The sequence below is a fragment of the Pristis pectinata genome, chromosome 18 (assembly GCF_009764475.1).
Source record: "Pristis pectinata isolate sPriPec2 chromosome 18, sPriPec2.1.pri, whole genome shotgun sequence".
Lineage (NCBI taxonomy): Eukaryota > Metazoa > Chordata > Chondrichthyes > Rhinopristiformes > Pristidae > Pristis > Pristis pectinata.
In genome coordinates, this window is record NC_067422.1 from 21,980,989 (window position 1) to 22,005,925 (window position 24,937).

Consider the following 24,937-nt stretch of genomic DNA (forward strand, 5'->3'; position numbering starts at 1 on the left):
CACAATCTTGGGAAGCCGGTACCCGCCAGTGATTCTTCCCAGCAATATTTTATTCTCCTTCCAACCTTCAATTCAAGGCACCTTCTCTACTCTTAAGTGCACCTATGGCTACTGACCATTCCAATCCCCCTAAATCTGGCCTTTGGTCTGAAAATGTGCAATACCATTCAGCAATGCCAAAGGCTTGAGCCTCAGACACAACTGTGTTTTGTAGCAGAAGACCCTAGAATTAGGATACACCAGAGCTTCTAGATTTGTGTGTGTCTTATATTGTCCATTATTGGAGAGAGTGCCCATCACCCTCAAATCCTATATCTCTAAAGATTTCTATCAATTATGTCACCCAAAAAAGTACAAATAATATCACTAGATGTTTATGTTTTTACTTTCATATTACACACATCTCTGTCATTAGATCATCCTACCTCATAGCATTATTTTGTGACCAATATAAAAGGCAATATGCCATTCTTCAAAAAAGTTTAAAGAACAAATTGAACAAGAAAAAGGAACAGTGTTTTCTGAAGTCAGATATACCGTTGGTGCTCAGGGACAATGGGTGACTGGCTTCCTTTTGTGCTGATCCTATGATCAATGTGCTCTTCTCAAAGGAATGCAGTTTATATCCCTAGGTGATTTCACAAGAAGAATATCATTTTGGGTTGTCTAGTCTTGTGCTTTATTTTACATGGTGTTAGATAATCTGAGAATAATGATGAGTTGAAAGGATATTCTTCTCTACTTTCACAAATCAAAATTGTTCAGTTTATTCATCAGGCCAAAAATGTGTCTGATACTCTATATAACAGATAACATTGTGGTGACTGTTTGACATCCACATTAGTGCAAATAAAGGCCGAGCTTTTATGTACTTTGTTGTTTTGTACAGCATTTTCATCTGCACAAAGTTTTGCTTCCTTTGTCAAGACACTTCCACTTTTTTATTCAGTTTTGAGCACTGACATTTGACATCTCCGTAAGTATCTAGTTTTCATCTTTGGGTCTACAAGTAAGAGCTAGCATTCTATCAGATAGTGCAGGACCAGTACAAAAGGATACTGTTTCATCAGCACCAGTAATTGTACATAAAAACCAAGAAGTTCATTCTTATTCAGTATTGTTGAATGCACTAGCACTAGCACCAGCACATTGATTTGAATGGAACTGAGTTGCCAAGACAGAGTGCATCATGCTGAGGCTCAAATATAGAGGCCTAGTAACTTTAGTGCACTCAAAAGGGTGTGCCTGGTAGTCAAAGCAACAGTGTTTCAATGACAGTTTAGGTTGGAGGTCCATCATTGTGGCCCTTCAGATGCTACTCATTAGATAACATAAGTTTCCAGCAAAAAAAATGTGCCACCCTGGGATGAGGAGGAGGGAGAGTGGGCCAGTGGTTACCCACCTATGTGTGGTCTTGGGCAGCAATCACACAAGTGGGTAGAATGGGGGTGGGGGGTCGGCATGGACCAGTTGGGCTGAAGGGCCTTGTTTCTATGCTGTATGACTTTATAACTGGCTGAGGTGGGTGAACAGCGGAGGAATCAGAGGTGGCAATCAGTTGAGATTAGAGTTTCCATGTGGGACCTTGCAGGATCATTGGCTCACTGAGCCAATCAGAGGGTTGAAGAGATTGAATATAGTGGAGGAGGGGTGGGAGGTCAGGCCATGGGCTTCGATGGGTGTACACTCTAGGTCAAGACAAATTGTAGAGTCAGGACCACTGGGGGAATTAGGGCCTGTACCCCAGAAGGCTGACACCAGGACTGATTAAGGTTGGAGGGCGTGAGCGGTGAATCGTTAGGGAGGAGATTAATAGATGGGATGGAGTCCCAAAAGATAACAGGTAAGTATAGGATTTACATTAGTGGGGATTTGGTCTGTCACTGTGCTGTGGCAACCTCGTTGTCCAGGAACACATAACAATGTGGTCTAATTTCTCCTGTAAGACTCCAAGAAAATCATGGCAAAGGGGTTTTGTAACTTCATGCGCAACTAATGCCGTTATCATGTCAGATATACAAACGAGGCAGATACTTGTGCCCAGTCAAAGATCTGGAGTAAACTGACCTGGAAATGTCATTGCTGTGTTTTACTCCAAAATAAGCCAATTGCATGAAACAGTAGCATGATGCTGAAGTAAACATCTAATTTCTCATCAAGATTCTTCAATTCTACCAACCAGGGATGACTTTCTAGGCAGTAATTTCTATCTTATCTTTTCTATTGTTCTTTGTTTATTTTGAGGAGCAGCAGCTTTAACAAATTATTCTGATTGTCTAAAAAGCTGAGGGCAAAAATCAAAACAGTGAACTTTGGACTGTACTGCTAGCAGCACAAAATTTATTGCAATGAATCCACTAAGCCATTGGGGACTCTATGACTAGTGGGTGTCTGTTGGGTATCTTCCAGAATGTTACAAAAAGAAAGTACAATTCATAAAACTGTTTTGCAACTACTATATATGACACCTGTAAATTATCTCTGTGAACTCTTGTTTCGTGATGCAATTTTTGAATAAAAGGGTGACTCCTGTAAAGGCAGAGGAGTTGGCTAGGCTCAAGCAATAAAAAGGTAAAAAAAACTAAAAAGGAGCAAGTAGAACATAATGTCTTTCAAAATGAAGGAGGCAGGAAAGTAAATCATTAAAAGTAATAAAAGTAAATCTTGTACAGCAGAATTAGCAGAACAGATGTGTGTTGAGAAAAAAGTGTTTATGAGTTGTACAGACTATTTCATGTGCAGTTTATTTCAAATGACCTTTCAATTCTCACTTAATTTTGCTTTTATTTTTCAAGCAGCTGTCAAAGTTCTATTCTAACAGCTGGTACTAGTAAGCAAAAAAAATTGTTTTTAAACTTGAGAAAGATTAGGTTGAAGAAAATATATTTTTCTCCTCCACAAGATAGTAGGAAATGTGGAATAAAACTCCCCTGGCTTGGAACAGATCTGCACTTTTAAGATGGCCCTAGATCATTATCTGATGATAAGTAGGATTGAGAACTGTAGAACTGTTCAACAATATTGATTTTTTTTTATTGGGAAGATAGGAGCTTAAAATAGATAACAAGGGCAAATGTAAGAGGAAAAATGCACTTAAAATGCAGCAATTTTGATGGAATCTTCTCACACATCAATAATCTGTCTATTGATAACATGATTAAAAATTTCAATGCAGAGGAATAAACTTACCAAAAACATTACTGTTTATATTTTATGGCTAAGTAGGAATGGTGGACTTGATCAGGTTACATCTAAATTATTACCAATCTTATTTTGATCTTATTATCCATTCACCTTTTTCCGTTGCCTCTTTCTCATCTCAAGTTTTTGATTGAGGTTCTGAGCAGCCAAAATCCATTGTGTTGACAACCTCCTGATGCGCTTTTTCATAAATATTAGAGATTCCTTTCCACTACCCATGAGTTCGAGAAGTTGTGCAAAGTCCTTCCGATAAAATGCCTGCTGCTGTGAAAGAAACATATAATCAATGTAAAATCTCTAAAAATAGTAGAAAACGAGTTTCCTATAATTCCAGTTAGGATTTGCTGAAGTAAGCTTCCACCAATATAAATCTATTCATTCAGGCAGCAAACCAATCTGTTCTAGAGAATATGCTGAAAAGTGGTGTGATAATATAGACCACATCACAGGATTTTGCCATTTTTTTTGTCTTTTTTTTCACCTTCACCCAACAAAGCTAGGGCAGGAATTGTTACTATTTCCAAAAACATATCTGAGATGGCAACACTTAAGAGGATTAAGATATTAGTCCAATCAGAGGTGAAGTAGACCACAGAAAGAAAATAATGCTGCTAAGACTCACTGGAATAATACAAAGAATAAGTTGTTATAACAATAAAGAATGGCTTGTAAATGATGCTTTTACTGGAACAGAAAGGCGTAGAAAGGACTGTTCATTCTGCAGGTTAACAAAACAAAAGAATAATGGCAAATTAAAAAAAATGTTGAGATACAGCTTTTCCATACAGTCCTTAAATGCTTGCAGAAAAATACCTGTACAATTACAGCAAACTCAGATGCTGTTGGATAATTTATTGAACACTTAAATAATCTTATTTAACACTTAAAAGATTGTCTATTGCAAGGCAATTAAGTAAAAAAAACATTTGTGCAGAATTCCCTAAGTTAAAATGTGACATTTTAAGTTCTTGAAGTTACTTTCTACAATCCAATGTTACCTTAGAATCTTTTAATAAGCACCATATATGGGGTAACATACCTTTCTTTCATACAGATCTAAAAATGAAATTTGGTAGATTAAATGACTCCAGCTTGAAGCAGGTTTGTGCAAGACAAAAATAATCTTACACCACTTTACGATTGGCAGTGGATCGGTGAGCTGTGATGTGTGTGTTGGGGGCATGAGTGGGTGTGGGTGTTGAAAACATTTAAACCAATTTTTGATTTTATTTACAACTCTGGATCCAACCTTTATGGCTAGGTTCTTTCTAAGTGCTCTTTGGCAGATGAATCAAGGACATTCTGAATGATGGGTACAAGGAAGAATGCTAATCTTCAGAACATTGCAGAATCTGAACATTGATGAAATTTTATATTCTTACTCCCAAGTATGCATTTCCTGACCCTATCCACTTAAAAATCAAATCAAATCCTTTTTCTCAGTATATTTGATCCAGTTCTTCAAAAGAACAGATTTAAATCTACAAATAAAGGGATGCGATATTCCTGTTAGGTTCCTTTCAATAGAGTAAATGAGTCAGAGATCATGGAGTTGGGTAATACTGAGCAGAAAACAAACTGGCAAGTATATTTCATTTTTCCTAAGATTCTCCCCAAGCACATTGCTTGCTTAATCAACATGGTCAAAGACCTTTCTTATTTCAGGAAGGAATCATGGTGGTGTTGTGAAAGTTCAGTCTGCTGTAAATGATAAATGCTGGGTATTATGCTATAAATTACTGTCTGAGATGAAACCTATCTGATTCAAATACAGCTGATGATTATCAACTTGGTTAAGCCAACTTCTTTGTCTACATTTTAGCTTTAATTCTGTAAAAAGACCAAATTGCAGGATACATAATTCAGTGTATCTTTATCTACAGGTGACATGGGGATTAAATCCGTGTCCTTTAGTGATGATAATGAGACAACACATTAGCCCCAAATTTTGTACCTTAAAGTTCATGAGGCCTGCTCATTTAAATGTTCTTGTGTACTCTCTGTGTACATTGCCCAGGTGCAGCTCATGGAGAATTGGGGCAGTAGTCTTCTTGAGGGTTGCTGGGAAAATTAAATGGGGCAGACACTTAACAGTAATGAAAAAAAATTTAATTTTTTTATACTTCAGCCAGCTTTGAGGGTAGACCATTAGTTTGAAGTATAAAATTACCAAGACCATAAGCAAAAAAATTCAAGCAAAGGTGACGTTACATAAGATGGTACATGTGGGGGCAGGCACGGTGGTGTAGTGGTTAGCATAACACTATTACAGCACCAGCGACCTGGGTTCAATTCCGGCTGCTGTATGTAAGGGGTCTGTATGTTCTCCCCGTGTGTCCATGTGGGTTTCCTCCAGATGCTCCGGTTTCCTCCCACATTCCAAAGACGTACAAGTTAGGAAGTTGTGGGCATGCTGTGTTGGTGTTGGAAGCGTAGCAACACTTGCGGGTTGCCCCCAGAACACTCTACGCAAAGATGTATTTCACTGGGTGTTTTGATGTATATGTGACTAATAAAGCAGAGAAGTAATACGTTTGTTTGGCTCAGCCATTCATTCATGACTGACTTTCTTCCTCAAGTATACCTTCCCACATTATTCCTTAATCGCATCAGTATTCAAAATAATAACAATCTCCGTCTAAAATATACTCTTGAGCATCTACGTCCTCCGGCATAGAGATTCTGAAGATTCATAACCCTTTCTGTGAAATAAAGCACTGTGAAGAGCTGAATCTTTTATTGACTAAATCTATGCTTTAACGAAAAAGTAATGGAACAAATTTACATTGTTCCTGTGTCATTCCTAATATTACAAGTGTGCATTCTTGCTGTCAATTATAAAGCCATGGGTTTACCTCTCTCTTGACTCAAAGGAAATCATCCATTCTTGGTGAATAGATATTGTGACCTGCAATTACAGTTTTGCACTTTATTTCCCTTGCATGCTTCCTTTCCATTGTACCAGTTCAATCTTATACTTAGCATCATCAAAGGAAGCCACTTGGCCTGTTGGACTCATGCCTGCTCCCAGCGGAGCAATCTAATTAATCCCATTCCCCCTCTCCTAATTCCCCATATTTCTCAAAATTATTTGCTCTCACACTTGCCCATCAATACTTTCTGCCTGCACTTAGGCGTAACTTAAAGTAGACAATTAACCAACCAGTACATCTTAGGATGTGTAAGGAAATTGGAGCATGTGAAGGAAACTCACACAGTCAAAGAAACAATGTGCAACTGCACACAGATAGCACCAGAGGTTAAGATCAAACCCGAGTTCCTGGAGCTGTGAAGCAGAGTAAACTGCTGCACCACTATACTACCCATAAACCCCGGCAAACAGCATAATGTATTTCAAAAATAAACCCATCTTAAGTAAAAATTATACCTTTTTTCAAAAAAATAAACATTTTGGAAATACAGGAATACATAATTTGGTCTAAATATGACAAAAATTAAAAGCCCATGCCCCCATGATAAAACCAGAAAATGATGGGAGTGCTCAGCATGATACGTAGCAACTATAGAGAGAAAAGCAGAGATAATGTTTCACCTATCATCAGAATGGTTCTCCACTGATGTTTCCTGATGTGTAGAGTATTTCTTAACGTTTCCTGTCTTTATTTCAGATTTACAGCCTTTATTTCAGACTTACAGCATATCTAGAATTATGCTTTTGCATTATTGTGTCACAAAAACCTTTGTCGATGGAACTTCCATTGCTCTCATTATAAACATTTGCATAAGATAGAAGAACAAATCCTCTGTAATTGTACAGAATTATGTTAGATGTTCACTTGAATGCGTTTGTGGGAAAACTAGTGACTATATGAGCAGCCATTGTGGAGTGGTCATTGTGTGAATGGCTCAGTGTAAGAGTGGGACCTTGAGGCTTTGGCTCAGGAGCTTTGGCGTGAAGAGGCGGAGGAAGTGAACGGAGGCTAAGGTGAGGTTCAGGTAAGGTCTCTTTTTTTCTTATTGCACAGTTTAGAGCACTGGGAATGGAAGGCAGGGCAGTAGTTTGCTCCTCTTGCAGGATGTTGGAAATCAGGGAGACCTCCAGTGTTCCTGATGGCTCCACCAGCGAGAAGTGGATCCAGCTACAGCTCCTTACAGACCACCTTAGGGAACTGGAGCTGGAGCTGGATGAACTCCGGATCATTCTGGAAACTGAGGAGATGATAGAGAGGAGTTACCGGGAGGCAGTTACACCTAGGTTGTAGGATGCAGGTAGCTGGGTGACCGTCAGGAGATGAAAAGGGAATAGGTAGTCGGTGCAGGGTACCCCTGTAGCCATTCCCTTCAATAACAAGTATATTGTTTTAGATACTGTTGGGGGGGATGACCTATCAGGGGAAAGCCACAGCAGCCAGGTCTCTGGCACTGAATCTAACTCTGTGGCACAGAAGGAAAGGGGGGAGAAGAGGACTGCAGTAGTGACAGGGGATTCATTGGTTAGGGGAACAGATAGGAGACTATGTGGACGAGAATGAGACTCCCAGATGGTACGTTGCCTCCCAGGTGCCAGGGTCAGAGACGCCTCCGATCAAGTCCACAGCATTTTTAAGCATGAGGGAGAGCAGCCAGAAGTCGTGGTACACATTGGTACCAATGACATAGCTAGGAAAAGAGATGAGGCCCTGGCGAGGGAATATAGGGAGTTAGGAAGGAAGCTAAAAAGCAGGACCTCAAGAGTGGAGATCTCTGGATTGCTGCCTGTGTCATGCACCGGTGAGGGTAAGAATAGGAAGATATGGCAAACGAATGTGTGGCTGAAGACTTGGTGCAGAGGGCAGGGTTTCAGATTCGTGGATCACTGGGATCTCTTCTGGGGAAGGTATGACCTGTACAAAAGGGAGGGGTTACACCTGAACTCAAGTGGGACCAATGTCCTTTGAGGCAGGTTTGCTAGAACTGTTGGGGAGGGTTTAAACTAAGTTGGCAGGGAGATGGGAACCAGAGTGTTAGGTCAGATGATGGAGCAGTTGGTGTAAAGGTAGATCATTATGCAGAGAGACTGTGAGGAAGGATATACAGTGTCATAAACACAGTCAGTTGGGTAGGTTGAAGTGTCTATTTTAATGTGAGAAGTATTAAGAATAAGGGTGATGAACTTAGAGCATGGATCAGTGCGTGGAATTACAATGTTGTGGCCATTACAGAGACTTGGCTGTCACAGGGCAGGATTGGCTGCCTGATGTTCCGAGGTTTAGATGTTTCAAAAGAGATAAGGAAGGAGGTAAAAGGAGGGGGGGGGGGAGTAGCATTGTTAATCAGGGATAGTATCACAGCTGCAGAAAGGGAGGATGTCATGGAGGGATTATCTACTGAGTCAGTGTGGGTGGAAGTTAGAAACAGGAAGGGAGCGATCACTCTGTTGGGAGCATTCTATAGGCCCCCCAATAGCTACCAAGACACTGGGGAGCAGGTAAGTAGGCAGATTTTGGAAAGGTGCAAAAATAACAGGGTTGTTGTCATGGGAGACTTCAACTTCCCTAATATTGATTGGCACCTCCTTAGTGAAAAAGGTTTAGATGGAGCAAAATTTGTTAGGTGTGTCCAGGAAGGATTCCTGACACAGTATGTGGACAGGCCGACTACAGGAGAGGCCATACTGGATCTAGTACTAGGCAATGAACCTGGTCAGATGACAGACCTCTCGGTGGGTGAACATCTCAGACACAGTGACCATAACTCCCTGACCCTTTGCATAGCCATGTACAGGGATAGGCGCAGACAATATGGGAAAGTTTTTAATTGGGGGAGGGCTAATTACAATGGTATTAGGCAGGCTCTTGGGAGCGTTAAATTGGCAACAGATGTTCTCAGGGAAATGTACATAAGAAACGTGGAGGCTGTTTAGGGAACACTTGCATAGGGTTCTGGATAGGTTTGTCCCTCTGAGACAGGGAAAGGATAGCAAGGTAAAGGAACCATGGTTGACAAGAAAGGTGAAATAATTAGTCAAGAGGAAGAAGGAAGCATACCTAGGCTTTAGAAAGCAAAAATCAGGAGGGCTCTTGAGAAGGAGCTTAAGAAGGGACTTAGGAGAGCTAGAAGGGGACATGAGAAGGCCTTGGTGAGGAGAACTAAGGAAAACCTCAAGGCGTTCCACATGTGCGTGAGGAACAGGAGGATGACTAGAGTGAGGGTAGGACAACTCAGGGATAAAGGGGGAAATGTGCTTGGAGGCTTCAGTGTTCACTAGGGAGAAGGACTTTGACAAATGGGAGGTCAGCGTAGAACAGGCTAATGTGCTGGAGCATGTTGAGGTTAAGAAAGTAGTAGTGTTGGAGCTTCAAAAAAAGAGGATAGATAAGTCCCCAGGACCGGACAGGATATACCCCAGGTTACTACAGGAGGCGAGGGAAGAGATTGTTGGGGCGTTGACGATGATATCTGCATCCTCCCTGGCCACAGGAGTTGCACCAGAGGATTGGAGGATGACAAGTGTTGTTCCATTGTTCAAGAAAGGTAATAGGGATAATCCTGGGAATTATGGACCAGTGAGTCTTACATCAGTGGTGGGCAAGGTATTGGAGAAGATTCTTAGGGACAGGATTTACGAGTATTTGGAGAAGCATAGTGATATTAGGGTTAGTCAGCATGGGTTTGTGAGGGGTAGGTTGTGCCTCATGAACCGAATTGAGTTTTTGAGGAGGTGACAAAACAAATAGATGAAGATAGAGTGGTGGATGTGGTGTATATGGACTTTATTAAAGTGTTTGACAAGGTTCCCCATGGTAGGCTCATCCAGAAAGTCATGAGGCATGGGATCCATGGAAACTTGGCTGTGTGAATTTGGAATTGGCTTGCCCACAAAAGGCAGAGTGTGGTAGTAGATGGAGATAATTCTGCCTGGAGGTCGGTGACCAGTGGTGTTCCACAGGGATCTGTTCTGGGACCCGTTCTGGGACCCCCACTCTTTGTGATTTTTATAAATGACTTGGATGAGGAAGTGGAGAGATGAGTTAGTAAATTTGCAGATGACACGAAGGTTGAAGGGGTTGTGAATAGTGTAGAAAGTTGTCTTAGTTTACGACAGGATATAGACAGGATGTAGAGTTGGGCAGAGGAGTGGCAGATGGAGTTCAATCCAGAAAAGTATGAAGTGATACACTTTGGAAGAACAAACATGAAGGCAGAGTACAAGGTTAACGGCAGGATTCTGAGCAATGTGGAGGAACATAGGGATCTTGGGGTCCAAGTCCACAGATCCCTCAAAGTTGCCACGCAAGTTGATAGGGTTGTTAAGAAGGCGTATGGTGTGCTGGCCTTCATTAGTTGGAGGATTGAGTTCGAGAGCCATGAGGTAATGTTGCAGCTCTATAAAACTCTGGTTAGACCGCACTTAGAATATTGTGTTCAGTTCTGGTCACCTCATTATAGGAACAATGTAGAAGCTTTAGAGAGAGTGTAAAGGAGATTTACTAGGATGCTGCCTGGATTAGAGAACATGACTTATGAGGAAAGGTTGAGTGAGCTAGGGCTTTTGTCTTTGGAGCGACGCAGGATGAGAGGCGACTCGATAGAGCTGTATAAGATTATGAGGGGCATAGATAGACAGCCAGCACCTTTTCCCCAGGGCAGTAACAGCAAATACCAGAGGGCATCCGTTTAAGGTCAAAGGAGGAATGTTCAGGGGAGATATCAGAGGTAGGTTCTTCACACAGAGAGTGGTGGGTGCCTGGAATGCCCTGCTAGGGGTGGTTGTAGAGGCAGATACAATAGGGAAATTTAAAAGGCTCCTAGGTAGCCACATGGAAGTAAAAAAAAAATGGAGTGTTATGGGCTGTGCAGGAGGGAAGGGTTAGATTGATCATGGAGGAGGTGTTCATATAGTTCGGCATAACATCGTGAGCCAAAGGGCCCGGAGTGTGCTGTTCTATGTTCTAGAGTAGCAAAATGTTCACAAGTATCTCAGCACAAGGCCCACCAATATTTATGAGTATTGAGCAATACTTGAATGTCACCTCTCATATTTTGGAACAAGAACCTTGTGAGGTTTCTGAATGTCTATAAAATATTCAGAAAGTCAATGGAATCAATCCAGTGCCAATGAAACACATTATTGTGTAATGTGAACAGGACAAACTCCATCACATAAGCAAAGCAAAACTTTTTTTTTCCAGTTATTTCTCTTGGTGATGATAATAGAAAGAAAATTTAAATTGGCATGAGTTTAAGAGGGGAAAGTAGTTTTATCATGTCCTACCAGGTTCAAGCTTGATGTGTTTGCTTAAGTGGATCAAACCAATCTGAACTACTGCTCGTCTGTTATCTTTAGTTCAATGTAGGATTTTAAAAATGAGAGATAAAGCCACTATGAATTCAATCCCAAGCCTGCAGCTCCATATAGGATTGACGCAATATTGAAACCAATGAATAATATTTGAATCACTGCAAAGAAATGGGCATTTTATTCTTACAATTGCTACTTGGCACAATTTCTAGATACTTGTTACAATGTCTGACCTTGTCCTACAAAGAACCACACTGATATTTCATGTAGCCCTGTACTTCAAATTGATGAATTCAATTTTCAGCATCTTTCAATAGAGAATAAAAAACAGGTTTGCAAGGTAATAATATAAATTGCGAACGCAGCATATTCATTGTATTGAAATAATACTTCATGCTTGTCACTCGTATATTAAAGTATTGCTACACTGCACAAAAAACATCAGAAACAGACCCATCATTTATTGTCACAATGGAGAAATCTAACATCAGTACTTAACAGAAGATTCATCAATGACAATGACATTAGGTTATAAGAGAAATAATTGAATTTTATCGATTCAGGTACATTTTAAGGTAAGAGTCAGGAGTAAGTGAAAAATATTTCCATAGATGGTGTGACCTATTTTACAGACACAGTTACATTTAATTATTGTTTTTTTTTGTCAGACAGCATGCTTTTAAAAGTTAAAAGCAAATCTTTCAGCAATTTCAAAAAGAATGCACAAATCATTATTTGTGATATTCAGACAAGTCAAGTTTAGCTGTTTTGGTTCCCTAAGACTATTGAATAATTTATTTGGAAGGAATTGTGGAACATTTTTCTTTATAGGAAAAGTCATATTACACCCTTCCACACTCATATTGAAAAAGTTGACTGGATTATTAAAATAACCCTCGCGGCTACAGAATAAACGTAAATAGATTTTAGGCAAGAAGAATTCAATTCAAATGCTCCAAATAATGAAAATGCATATCTAGAATATAAGGGTTCAAGGGAAAGGCCACTGATCTATAAATCAATATCAAGTACAACAATGAGAAATCCATTACATTAAGATTTTAGAACGGTCTTCAATTTGGTTACTCATTTTTCTTTGACATGCATTTACTCAAATTCATCATTGTTAATGCTCCATTTCCTGGTAATCCAGAATCTGCACATAATTTATATTTTGAAAACTGCATAAATGTTTTTTGGGTTATTATTAAAATATGGACAGCAGTTCCAGAGGGGACCATTGCCTTTCCAACTCCCAATGTTTAGTGCTGACTTCAACTTCCATGTCCTTGAACTGCAAATCAGAAGTTTAAGAGCTGTGGAGGACAGACACCAACACATCTGATCCAGCTTCTGCCACTGGACGCTGTACTGACACATACATTAGTGGCACATCAAGAAGGCAACATGTCAAGAAGGACATCAAGAAGGCAACATCCACCATCAAATATCCCCACCATCCAGGCCATGCTATCTTCTCACAGCTATCATTGGGCAGGAGGTATAGAAGCCTGAAGTCCCACACCCACCAGATTCAAGAACAGCTACTTCCCTTGAAGGTGGCAGCTCAGGTAGATAAAGTGGTTAAGAAGGCATATGGAATACCTGCCTTCATTAGTTGTTACATTGAGTACAGGATCGGGGGGAGGTTATGCTTCAACTTTATAAAACATTGGTCAGACCTCAGGTGGAGTACAGTGTGCAGCATTGGTCACCACACTATAGGGAGGATGTGATAGTGCTGGAGAGGGGGCAGAGGAGATACACCAGGATGTTGCCTGGGAAGGAGCGCTTCAGTTATGAGGAGAAACTAGAAAGGGTTCATCTGTTTTCCCTGGAGCAGAGGAGCTGAAGAAGGGACATGACTGAGGTATATAAAATAATAAGGAATCAATGAATTAGACTGCAGGAAACTTTTCCCCTTATCAGAGGTGAATAAGAGTAGAGATGTAGATTTAGGGTAAGGGGCAAGAGATTAAGAGGTCAAACAAATAGTTAAGAAGACAAACAGCATGTTGGCCTTTATTTCAAAGGGATAGGAATTTAAGGTGAAGGAGGTTTTGTTCCAGTTGTACAGGGATTGGTGAGGCCACACCTGGAACACTGTGCTTAGCTTTGGTCTAAAAAATGATACTAGCTTTGAAGGCAGTTCAAAGGCAATTCACCAGGCTAATTCCTGGGACAAGATGAGAGGTTAGACAGTTTGCATCTATATTTCTTGTAGTTTAGAAGAATGAATAGTGACCTTAATCAAATATATAAAATCCTAAGAGGGCTTGACAGGGTAGATGTTGCGATGTGATCATTGATGGGAGAGTCATGAACAAGGGGCCATAGCTATAAAATAAGGGGCCTGTCATTTAAAACTAAGGTGTTTAGAAATTTCTTCTCTTGGGGTTAGTGAATCTCTGGAATTCTCTGTCCTGAGGGTGGTGGTGGCCAGATCACTGGAGATATCTAAGGTGGATAAATATTTGAAAGATCAAGGAATTGAGGGTTATGGGGAATTGGTACAGGAGAAAAGTTGAGACCAGCATAGATCAGCTATGATCATATTGTGTGGGGGACGGGGAAGGTTTGAAGGGTCTGGTGGTCTACTCCTGCTCCTATTTTCTTGTGTTTGTGTGTGTTGTGTTCTTGTGCACTTCTATTTACCCTGCACAGGTAAAATCTCACCCGGTGACACCAAAGCACAGCACTCACTAAAATTGCACTGAAAAATCAGCCCATATGAGAGTTCAGCCTTCTCCGTCATATCTGTTACAGGAGTGGTGTAATTTACCAAAAATCCTGAATACTGAGGGACTAGGTTGTGATAGTACTGGATATCATAAAATCACTGTTCTCTAACTCAAGATGAATAAGACCACCAATGGAGATCTCTATCTTCGCAACATTATTAGTTGCAATTTGCAATACTGTGGCAATTGAAAACTTTGCCCTGCAAAGCAAATACTTAGTCCAAAAATCCAGAAATGTACAGGGCAAATACCTGTGTAGATCCCCCAGACAAAAAAAAAGACAAAAGACATCAGACCAAGGAAGCAGAATTGTATTAATTTTACATGTGTGTCAAACATGTTGGAAATTGAACATACACAAAAAAACCTAAGGGCACATAGCTCAGGATCCAAGCTAAGTAGTATTTTCTGATTAAAATTAGACTTGTATTTGTTTGAAACATAATTGTATTTAGGTCAGCAAAATTACAATACACTGTGCAAGGCCACCCTCAAGGCTTTCTGCAAGAAATGGAACCCCATACAATCAGTCCTTTTATGTCAAAATCTGTCTACTAAATAAATGATTAATAAATCATTTTTCTTCTGCAGCACAGAATTTACATCCCCAAAGGTCTGCTCCAATTGAACAAAGTGGTTCCTTGTATTATGCCAGGAATCCTAGACAACAAGCTCAGAATGAGACACATTCATCGTTATTAGCACTCTGTGAGCATACCTAGACAAAGTTACATACACAGCTCATGTGATAAAAAATGCCTATAGTTGCCGAATCTTTTTATATTTCAATCTTAGCATAGTCAGTTATCTTACAACACAAATTATTATGGAGAATATCTTTTGCATTCATATTATTTATCAATGAATGCTAGTTTATTTTCCTCAACAACATTTGGGGGATAATTTCACTCTCCCAGCTGGAGCTTCAGCCACTAGAAATGGATACCAGCTATTTGATTGCAGGCTCACTACATCTTTCAACTGGGTGAAATTAATGATCAAAAAATCACAGCATAGCATGCTCCCGGATTTAAAACAGTATGCAAAATTGGAAGTGTCTTATTCCAAGAAATAGGTTTTGCAGGGGGTAAAGAAGAGATTCTTTAAGATGATAACAAGGATTAAACAGGGAGTTAAGATGATAACAGTAAGCCATTAAAGAAACTGCAGCTGCTTTCATTAGAATGATAAGGTTAAGGGGAAATTTGATAATGTTCTCCCGAAGAACTGGAGTTTGTTGTTTCTGAACTAAACAGAAAAAAAGTTGTTCCGACTGATGATTTGGTAATGAAATTACATAAATTTAAGATAATCAGAAAGTAAACTTAACTGCTATTAGTTTATGTGAAAGGTTATCTTTCAGAAATACTGCAGCACAAGTTCTTCACTGCTTTGTCTCTCTAATTCATCATTTCCTCTCCTTGAAATCTACATTGCCTTCACTCCCCAAGAATATCTCTTTAAAATTCAAACTCTTGTTTAAAGTTCTACTTGTCTTCACACTCCACTTACTCTGCAACCTCTTCCAATCCTACAACTCTCCATCCTCCTGACATATTTAATTCTGTGATGAATCAACTCTACAAGTTGGTACCAACCTAAGTCAATGTTCCACTAACAACACATTAAAAAAACTAAGGACCAAATTAAAATAAAAAAATGCTGGAAACACTTAGCAGATCAGGTAGCATCTATGGAAGGAGAAACAGAGTTAACATTTCAGGTCAAAGACTCTTCATCAGTTCTGACTAATGTATACTTTATTCTGATTTATAATTTATTTTTCAATTTGTAATTTATTCTCAAGTACCAATTTATATTTGAGAACTGGAGCAACCAAGATTTTAGAAATATTGCATGAACAATGCAAAAGGAGACACTATGGTCCCAAAATTATTCTTTTCTTAATGAGTTAATGGAAGACAAGCATATGAGGGAAAAGGAAACAGAGAGTAACACCATGAAATTTAGCAGCACAGTGGCACAGTAAGTATAGTTGCTGTATCACAACTCCAATGACCTGTGTGGAGTTTGCAAATTCTCCATGTTACTGCATGGGTTTCCTCCCACATCACAAAGACATACTGGTTGGTAGGTTAAGTGGCCACTGTAAATTGCCCCTAGTGTAGTGGTAGAATCTGGGGGGAGTTAATGGGGATGTGGGGAGTACACATTCCATGGAAAATTGGTGGGGGAATTGGATTGCTTTGTGAGTTGGCATAGATTTGAAGACATGTGGTCTTCTTCTATGTTGTATCTAAATAAGGCAGTAAAAGGTTTGAGGAGAACATAAGTGCTAGCATGGACTGAGTGGGCTGAAGGTTATGTTTCTGTGTTGTACATCTACACAATCCTATGTAATCTTATGAAATTCCCACAAAACTAGACTGAATAACTTTTAGAAACCTCTTTTACCTAACTAAACATACATAGAGAAAGTCATAAAGCTTTCCCTTGGTGACCTTTCCATCAAAGCCAAGAAGATTTTCTGTTCTCCTCTTGGAAGGCAATTTTAGGGAATTTGAAGGCTTTATTCATTTCAATAAGCTTTCAGATATATTTCTGGAATTTATCTGGAGCAACGTAGTCTACTTTCTTTGCTTCATCAGCCAGGCAGGTACATCAACAAATGAGGATGCAAGTCGATACCAAATCCTATCGGGGAAGGCTAGTTTAGACAAGCTGCTTATCCTTATTTCTTTGTTCTGCTCAGAGCTACCCTTTAAGCCAAGAAGATGTATTGTGTGGCATATGTTTTTTTGTGCATTTCATGAATAAATTGAGATAGAGAATTGATTACTGAATGAGACTGGTACTTCACAACATGTATAGCACATAATATGACTTTGCATCAGTGGACTCCTTGCAAGCAGGTTAAATGCTGGCCATGCAAAAATAATGTCAGACATTTTGTAATGCACGATTGTTGTTGCACAACAGACCATAGTTGCATTATTTAAAAAGCAGCATGAGCAGAACAGGCCCCAACAGAAGGCAGCAGGTCTATCTGAGCCCTTGTTAAGGACACAGGCTTTACCAATTTCAATACTGGGGAGTTAATAATAGAAAATGGAGATGAATTCAACTCATATGCAATGGTGGCCCTGACTTCTTAACATTATTGTGTGTGGCCTTCCATGTTTTGGAATGTCCCTTGAGTGTCGTGATCCTCCATGATCTCCAATCGAGCACCAAAGAAGTGGTGTGATCGTTCTGATGTCTGACCCAGCAATTCTCACCACAGTCCCTAACAAACCTATTACAAATAGTGCTAACAATTAAGGACTGGTGCTCCAGCCACGATGAGGGACTCTATTTCTTTCCCAGCTTTTTGCTCCATCCCCACTTCAACTTCTGTGCCCTTGGCCTTGTCCATTATTTTGATGAAGTTCACATTTCAAGAAAAAGCACATCATTTTCTGAAATTATTTAACACTGAGTTAAATAATTTCAAACACTCACCCTTTCAGCTTTTCTGATTGTGATTTCCAGCATTTCCTTTTGGTAATTTCAGATAATCATTCTGGACCCTCCCCCACCTGTCTCCATCTGCTCATTTTATTTTTTGGTTTTTTCTTACTTGTTTCCATCTATCACCTACTATCTCTGCCTATTAACTCCCTGTTTCCCCTCCTCCATGTGGTTCCATCTGGCCATTCTCCCCGCCTCACCTGATTCCACCTCTATCACCTACCAGCCCCTGTATCACTGCTCCCTCACACCTCTTTACACTGGAATCGGCATTGGAATTGGTTTATGATTGTCACTTGTATCGAGGTACGATGAAAAACTTGTCTTGCATACTGTGCATACAGATCAATTCATTACACAGTGCATTGAGGTAGTTCAGGGTAAAACAATAATAGATCACAGAGGAAAGTGTCACGGCTACAGAGGAAGTGCAGTGCAGGGCGACAATAAGGTGCAAGGTCACAACAAGGTAGATTGCGAGGTCAAAAGTCCACCTTATTGTATAAGGGAACTGTTCAATAGTCTTATCACAGTGGGATAGAAGCTGTCCTTGAGCCTGGTGGCACGTGCCCTCAGGCTCCTGTATCATCTTCTTGGCTAGCTTCCCTCAATGCCCTCACTCCTGATGCAAGGTCACAAGCTGAATTGCCAGTTATCCCTTTGCCTTCACAGATGCTGCTTAAACCGCTGAGTTCCTCTGGCATTTGCAGCCTTTGTGTCTCACATTTTTCCCACATTATATTCCATCTGCCATGTATTTACCTACTCAGTTAGCTTATCTATATCCACTTAAAGCCTCAAGATTCTCCTCCCAACTCACAAACCCACCTAGTTTTTTAATTAGCCAACTTGAATACATGACATTTGGACCTCTCAGCCAATTTGTTGACCGATTGAGAATAGTTGGCATCCAAGCACTGATCCCTGCAATACTAACTTGTCACAGCCCACAAACCTGGTGATGACCTGTTCATTCCCACTCTTTGCTTTTTGTCTGTTAAACAATTCACAGTCTGTGCCAGTTTACCTTGTTGACTAACCTCCTGTGTGGGATCTTATTGAAAGTCTTATGAAAATCCAGATCTAGTACATCCATTGGTTCCACTGGACTCTCCTATGAGTCCAATAAAATGGTCAAAAATGATTTCCATTTCATAAATCCATGCTGACTCTGTGCAGATTCATCATTCTCTTCTTGGCATTCTGTCCTTACATCCTTCATCATAGTTAGCAACATTTTCCCTATGACTGACATGAGTGTAACAGGTTGCTGATTGAAGCAAATACACCAAATACTGCAGTTTTCTTTGGTTTACATGGTTCTATCCAAAAATGTCAGCTTTTTGGGCTCTTCCATTGATCTCTGAGTTAGGAAAAACAGGATTTCCCTCATTTATTTGTGTAATTAACAAATCACTAATGAAATCTGGAAACATAAAGCAGGGCACAATATCTGGGCTGGCATGGTAGTGTAGTGGTTAGCGTAATGCTATTACAGCACCAGCAACCCAGGTTCAATTCCTGCCACTGTCTGTAAGGAGTTTGTATGTTCTCCCCGTGACTACGTGGGTTTCCTCTGGGTACTCCAGTTTCCTCCCACATTCCAAAAACGTACAGGTTAGGAAGTTGTGGGCATGCTATGTTGGCGCCGGAAGCGTGGCGACACTTGCGGGCTGCCCCCCAGAACACTCTACGCAAAGATGCATTTCACTGTTTCAATGTACATGTGACTTATAAAGATATCTTATCTTATTTCGGAGTATGCAATTTGACTGAGATGTCACAAATTTCAAAAGAATAAAAGAATTTGTAATGCTTGGCACTGAGGCTTTGGAAAAATGTTTAGAAGAATTTCTCTTCTGATATAATGCACATGAACTGTCCTTCCTCTGAAATGATTTGTTACAGATTATGTTATATACCCTCAAATTATATTTCCCATCAGTCAAGCTATGTTTCTAGAATAAAAAGAAAGATGTATTTATTGCCTACCCAATTTATTAAACATAAAAAATAGAAAAAATACAATGATCAAATGGACAAAAGAAAACATTATGGAGGAAAGCAGAATTAGTTTTCTTTCTTCTAGCAGATTTTTGGTCAATCAGAAATGATTGAAATTTGAGCTGAATTGGAAGGCCCATGGAATGTGACCTGAATTCTGCCAATAAACAAAAATATTGTCAGAATTTAGATCATATTCCATAGACTCCTTAGACAACATCTACCAAACCCATGACCTCCAACAGCTAGAAAAAGAAAGGCAGCAAAAGCAAGGAACACCACCACCTGGAAGGTGCCCTCCAAGCCACAGACCATCTTGACTTGGAAGTATATTGCCTTCCTTCACTATCGCTGGGTCAAAGTCCTGGAAATCCCTCCCTAACTCCATTACAGCATTTAGGTATCCCCACACCTCAAGGACCGTAGTGGTTCAAGAAGGAAGCTCATCACCATCTTCTTTGCAATTACGGATGTGCGATCAAATGCTGGTTCAGCCTGCAAAGCCCACATCCCTTCAATGAATAAAAACATTTGTCTAATACTTTGCTAGCTTGTGGATTTTTACAAAACCAGTGGAGTGGAGCATCTTGAGCTCTTTGTACTCTAAGGCAACAGATGGGAATTTTGTGATAACATTATTTTTAAAACATAAATCCAAATACGCTCCATATAGAAATCTGAGTTAAGACTTTGTGCCTTTGACCTCGCATTCTGAATCTTTGTTCTTCACCAACAGGAATTGCACATTCCCCATTTTTTTCAGCCCACAGAAGCTGGGTGGATAGGACTCTAAAAACAGCAGTGTTATCTGTGTTAATGCAACATGCTAGAGTTAATGCAATAATTATCCTTTGTAGCACTGATTCCATCAGCACCCTCTTTCCTGGGAATGCATCACAAGTGTGCATACGTGATGGAAAACTGAAATCCCAGTACTGATTTCAATCCTCCAATCATTGCCATTCTTTTTCCTATCTCCTGATCAAATAGAAATCCCCGTCAAAATATTACCAGCAATTCCCTAACTTGTTATGTAAGAGGTTTCTGCTATCATATGAAAAATAGATTAAAAGGTAAGATAGCAGACAAGCAATGACAAGCACTTTATTTTATAATTCTCAGTAGAGAAACATTCCATTAGAAAATAAAAATTGTCCAAGAAGGGTGATGCATCTGTGGCTAAGTACAGAAATTAAGGATGGTGTCAAACTAAAAGAAAAGTCATACAATGTTGCAAATATTAGTGATAGGCTAGACAATTAGGAAAATTTTGGAACTCTGCCAAGGATAACTTATGAAATAATAAAGAGGGAGAAAATAGACTGAGATTAAAACAAGTGAGAAATATAAAAACAGGTACTAATATCTTCCATAGGTATATAAAAAGGAAAAGAGTAGCTCTGGTAAATCTTGGACCCCTAGAGGGTGAGACCAGGGAATTCATAATAAATAAACAAATGGAAGAGATTTTGAACAAAAAATTGCATCTGTCTTTACGATAGAAGATTCTAAAAGCATCTGAATTATAATAGATAACCAGGGGGCAAAACTAAAGGAGGAACTGAAAACAACCACTATGACTGGGGAGAATGAACTAGGCAAGCTAATGGAACAAAAGGCTGGTGATCTGCATCCTCATGTTTTAAAAGAAGTGGTTGCATATATAATGGAAGCATTGGCTGTAATCTTCCAAAGTTCCTCAGATTCTGGAACAGTCACAGCAACCTGGAAAACTGCAAGTGAAATGCTCCTCTTTGGGAAAGATGGGAGACAGAATGCAGGAGACTATCAACTAGATAGCTGGGCATCTGTCATGAGGAAAATATTGGAATAAGGAAGTAGTAGCAGGGCATTTAGAAAATCATAATACAATCAAGAACATAAGAAGTTTGCAAAGGGATATAAGAAGGTTAAGTAAACAAGCAAAAATTTGACATAGTGTTTGATGTGGAAAAATGTGAGGGAGAATAGAAAAGCAGTATTCCATTTAAAAAAGAAACTGTGGAATGCTAATACACAGAGACTGCTGTACAGAGGGATCTGAATATCCTTGTACATGAAGCATAGGGAGTTAACATACAGATACAGCAAGTAATTAGGAAGGCAAATAGAATTTGTGTCTCTGCTGTAAAAAGAATGGAGTTACATAAAGCAAGGAAATCTTACTGCAACTGTACAGGATTGGTAATCCATATATGGAGTACTGTGTACAGTTTTTATCTCCTGATTTAAAGAGGGATATACTTGACTTGGGGACAATTCAGATGAGATTTACTTGGTTGATTCCTGAGAGGAAGGAGTTGTCTAATGATGAAACTTTGAGCAGTTTGGGTATTTGGCGATAAACTTTAGAAGATGAGCAGTGATCTTATTGAAACATATTCAGTTCTGAGGGGGCTTGACATGGCAAATGCTGAGAAGATGTCTCCCCTCAAAGGGGAATCAGGAACTAGGGGCTATGGTTTCAGCACAAGGAGTTAACAATTTAAGACAGAGATGAATCTTTTGGAGTTCTCTACTCCAGGGAGCAGACTAGACTGAATCATTGAACACGTCATCAAAGATCCCACCATCCAGGCCATGCTATCTTCTCACAGCTGCCATCGGGCAGGAGGTACAAAAGCCCGAAGTCCCACACCACCAGGTTCAAGAACAGCTACTTCCCTTCAACCATTCGGTTCTTGAACCAACCGACACAACCATAATCACTACAGTATAGCAACACTGTAACCACTTTGATCACTTTGCACTAAAATGGACTTTTGTTTTTTTTTCTAATTGTGTTCTTCCTTGTAAAAATTGTGTATAATTTATGTTTTTCTTGTGAATGCTGCTCATATGATGCTATGTGCCTGTGATGCTGCTGCAGGCAAGTTTTTCATTGCACCTGTGCATACTTGTACTTCAGCAGATGACAATAAAGACAACTTTGACATTGACAATTACTGGCTGAATTGGAATAATTTTTGGTCTATGGGGAAAATCAAGGATTATGGAGAACAGGTGAAGTGTAGCTGTGGACATGACCAGATTAGTTCTGACCTTACTGAAAAGCAGATCAAGCTGGAGGGGCTACGTGCCCCACACCTGCTCACCCTTCACGTTTTCTTTAATTTTTGCAAATTATGGTGCAGATCTCAAGGATATGCAGGATCTGTGTGCATAGGTAACAATAATTTGCAGGGCTGCAAGGAAAGGGCAGGGAATTTGACTGATTAATTTGCTCTAAGGAGAGTTAACATGACCCAATGAGTTGATTGGCGACTTTGTGCTGTAATGAGTCTATGAGTCCACAATCTATTTGATACTATGTGGGCAATAATCATGGACATAATGCACTTTTTCATGTTAGTGACCTCCTCAAAAATTCAACAAAATTAAACATAACCTATTTTTAAGGAATCCCTGCTGATTTTCTTTTTTTATTATTCAGTTTATTTACGATCTGGAACTCACTGCCATTACAGGTGGCATACTTCTTCAGTCAATTTATCAGGTTCTGATATTCAAGTAATTTCCTGAAAACTGATCAGTAGTTACTTGCCATATCCCTTCCTCATTCTGAAATGATACATGTTCATTTGGAATTTTTCAACCCAAATATATAAATCTTGAATTGTTAGAAAGTTACAATAAAAGTGCTCACATTTTGTTTCCTTTAATAATTTGGAATGTTGTCTGTGATTACTCAGTAAGGAGGCTTAACTGGGGCAGAGCACAAACTTCATTTAATGTTTATAACATGCTATACATCAATGACATAGACTCACACAAATGATGACATATTTGGGGTTGTATGCATTAAAACCTGAACTATGAAATGCCAATGAACTGGCATTCTCATTGGACTTATTAAACAGTTGTTATTAATATTGCTTAAAATAGAATCAACAGGGAAAATATATTTTAGAATGCCAGTAAAATAGTGTAGGCACACAAGAACACAATTGCAGAGAACACCACATACAAGGCACAACTTCACCTCTCAGGACCAGCATTGGACTGAGGTTTATCAAGGTGTGTAAGAATCTGGAAGCACAATGAAAATCAGATTCATTTCAACATGTCTGAGCCATCCAATAATCTCCTGCTTCTTTATGAATAGAAAATACCTAGAAATGTATTTTAAATGTCTATAAATTCCTTATAGATGTTGCAGGCACTTAAAGAATATTTATGAGGTGTCCACAAAATATCAGCCACTTGAAGACAAGAAGATATTGACTAGTCATTTGGAGCTAAGAAAATGGCTTACTATCAGTTACTTGCCAATACTGTGCAAAATTTAGGTGGAACTAATGACCATTTGAAATATATTTTTGCCACTGCCAGGCTGACTAAGTGTGCTTGAAATAACCATTCCTTCTTTGTCGTTGCAATAGTTTGCAGTTTCTATCTTCAGTATTTCAAATTTCAAGATTCAAAAGTGAATCTTGATGGAAAATATATTTATATTTCTTAATCTCTGGAACAGAAGACAATTAAAATCTACTGAAAGTGCTGCAAATGCTGGAGACACATTTCTAGATACCTGCTGTTCTAGCAGAAGCAAAGATGGCTCCAATGATTCAAATTCAAGTTTGAATGATTTATGGTACACCCAGTTTCTAGCAGACAAAGACAAATTCCTCAGCCACACACTTCTATGATGGTTCAGTGAAAATGGAACAGTACCATGCAACACTGCTCTCTGTTGCATCCTGCTTTATTAAGTCTGCACTAGTTTTCTGTCAACCTGGAAAATTTGTCTCATTTGACTCTGCCTGTCAGCCACTGTTCTGTTTTTAAAATCATCTTCAGGTGACACATGAACAACTGAAGTCCAAGTACATCTGGAAATTGTTTCAATTTGGAACCAGTTTCAATAGACAGAGCTAGCTTTGGAAGATATTTTTATATCATTATTACAAGTTATGAAACTCGGCTTGCACTTGATATAATTTACATTTAAATTCTACAATCATTTTAGTTGATTTAGCTAACTGCACTGATAGAAGAGTAGAAACTAGCAGGTATTTAATAGCTCAGTTTTTATCCTGTAAGATTTACTTAATGTGTGCTAATCAGCAGCACAGAGCATTAAACAATGAAAGGTTGTAAGATATTTATCAATCATACATTTTGTTAGTGACGATAATGGAAAGGAATTTTAGTTTACAAAGTAACTTTTTTTTTGTATGACACACAAACACATTGACCAGGCATTGTTTAGTTGACGTATCTAATACGATTTTCCCAAGTAATTGTCTGCAAAATAATGCCTCTAACGTTTCTGTCC

At 39.3% G+C, this 24,937-nt stretch overlaps 1 protein-coding gene across 1 annotated transcript in view; it reads right to left on the bottom strand.

Annotated features, from left to right (window-relative positions):
- Positions 1-24,937, bottom strand: part of LOC127580118 (alpha-1,6-mannosylglycoprotein 6-beta-N-acetylglucosaminyltransferase B) — a 577,216-nt gene that overhangs the window by 228,841 nt on the left and 323,438 nt on the right. Inside the window, exon 7 of the mRNA XM_052033330.1 lies at positions 3,295-3,465. Coding sequence (XP_051889290.1) covers positions 3,295-3,465 — 171 coding nt within the window. The remainder of the gene's footprint in view (positions 1-3,294; positions 3,466-24,937) is intronic.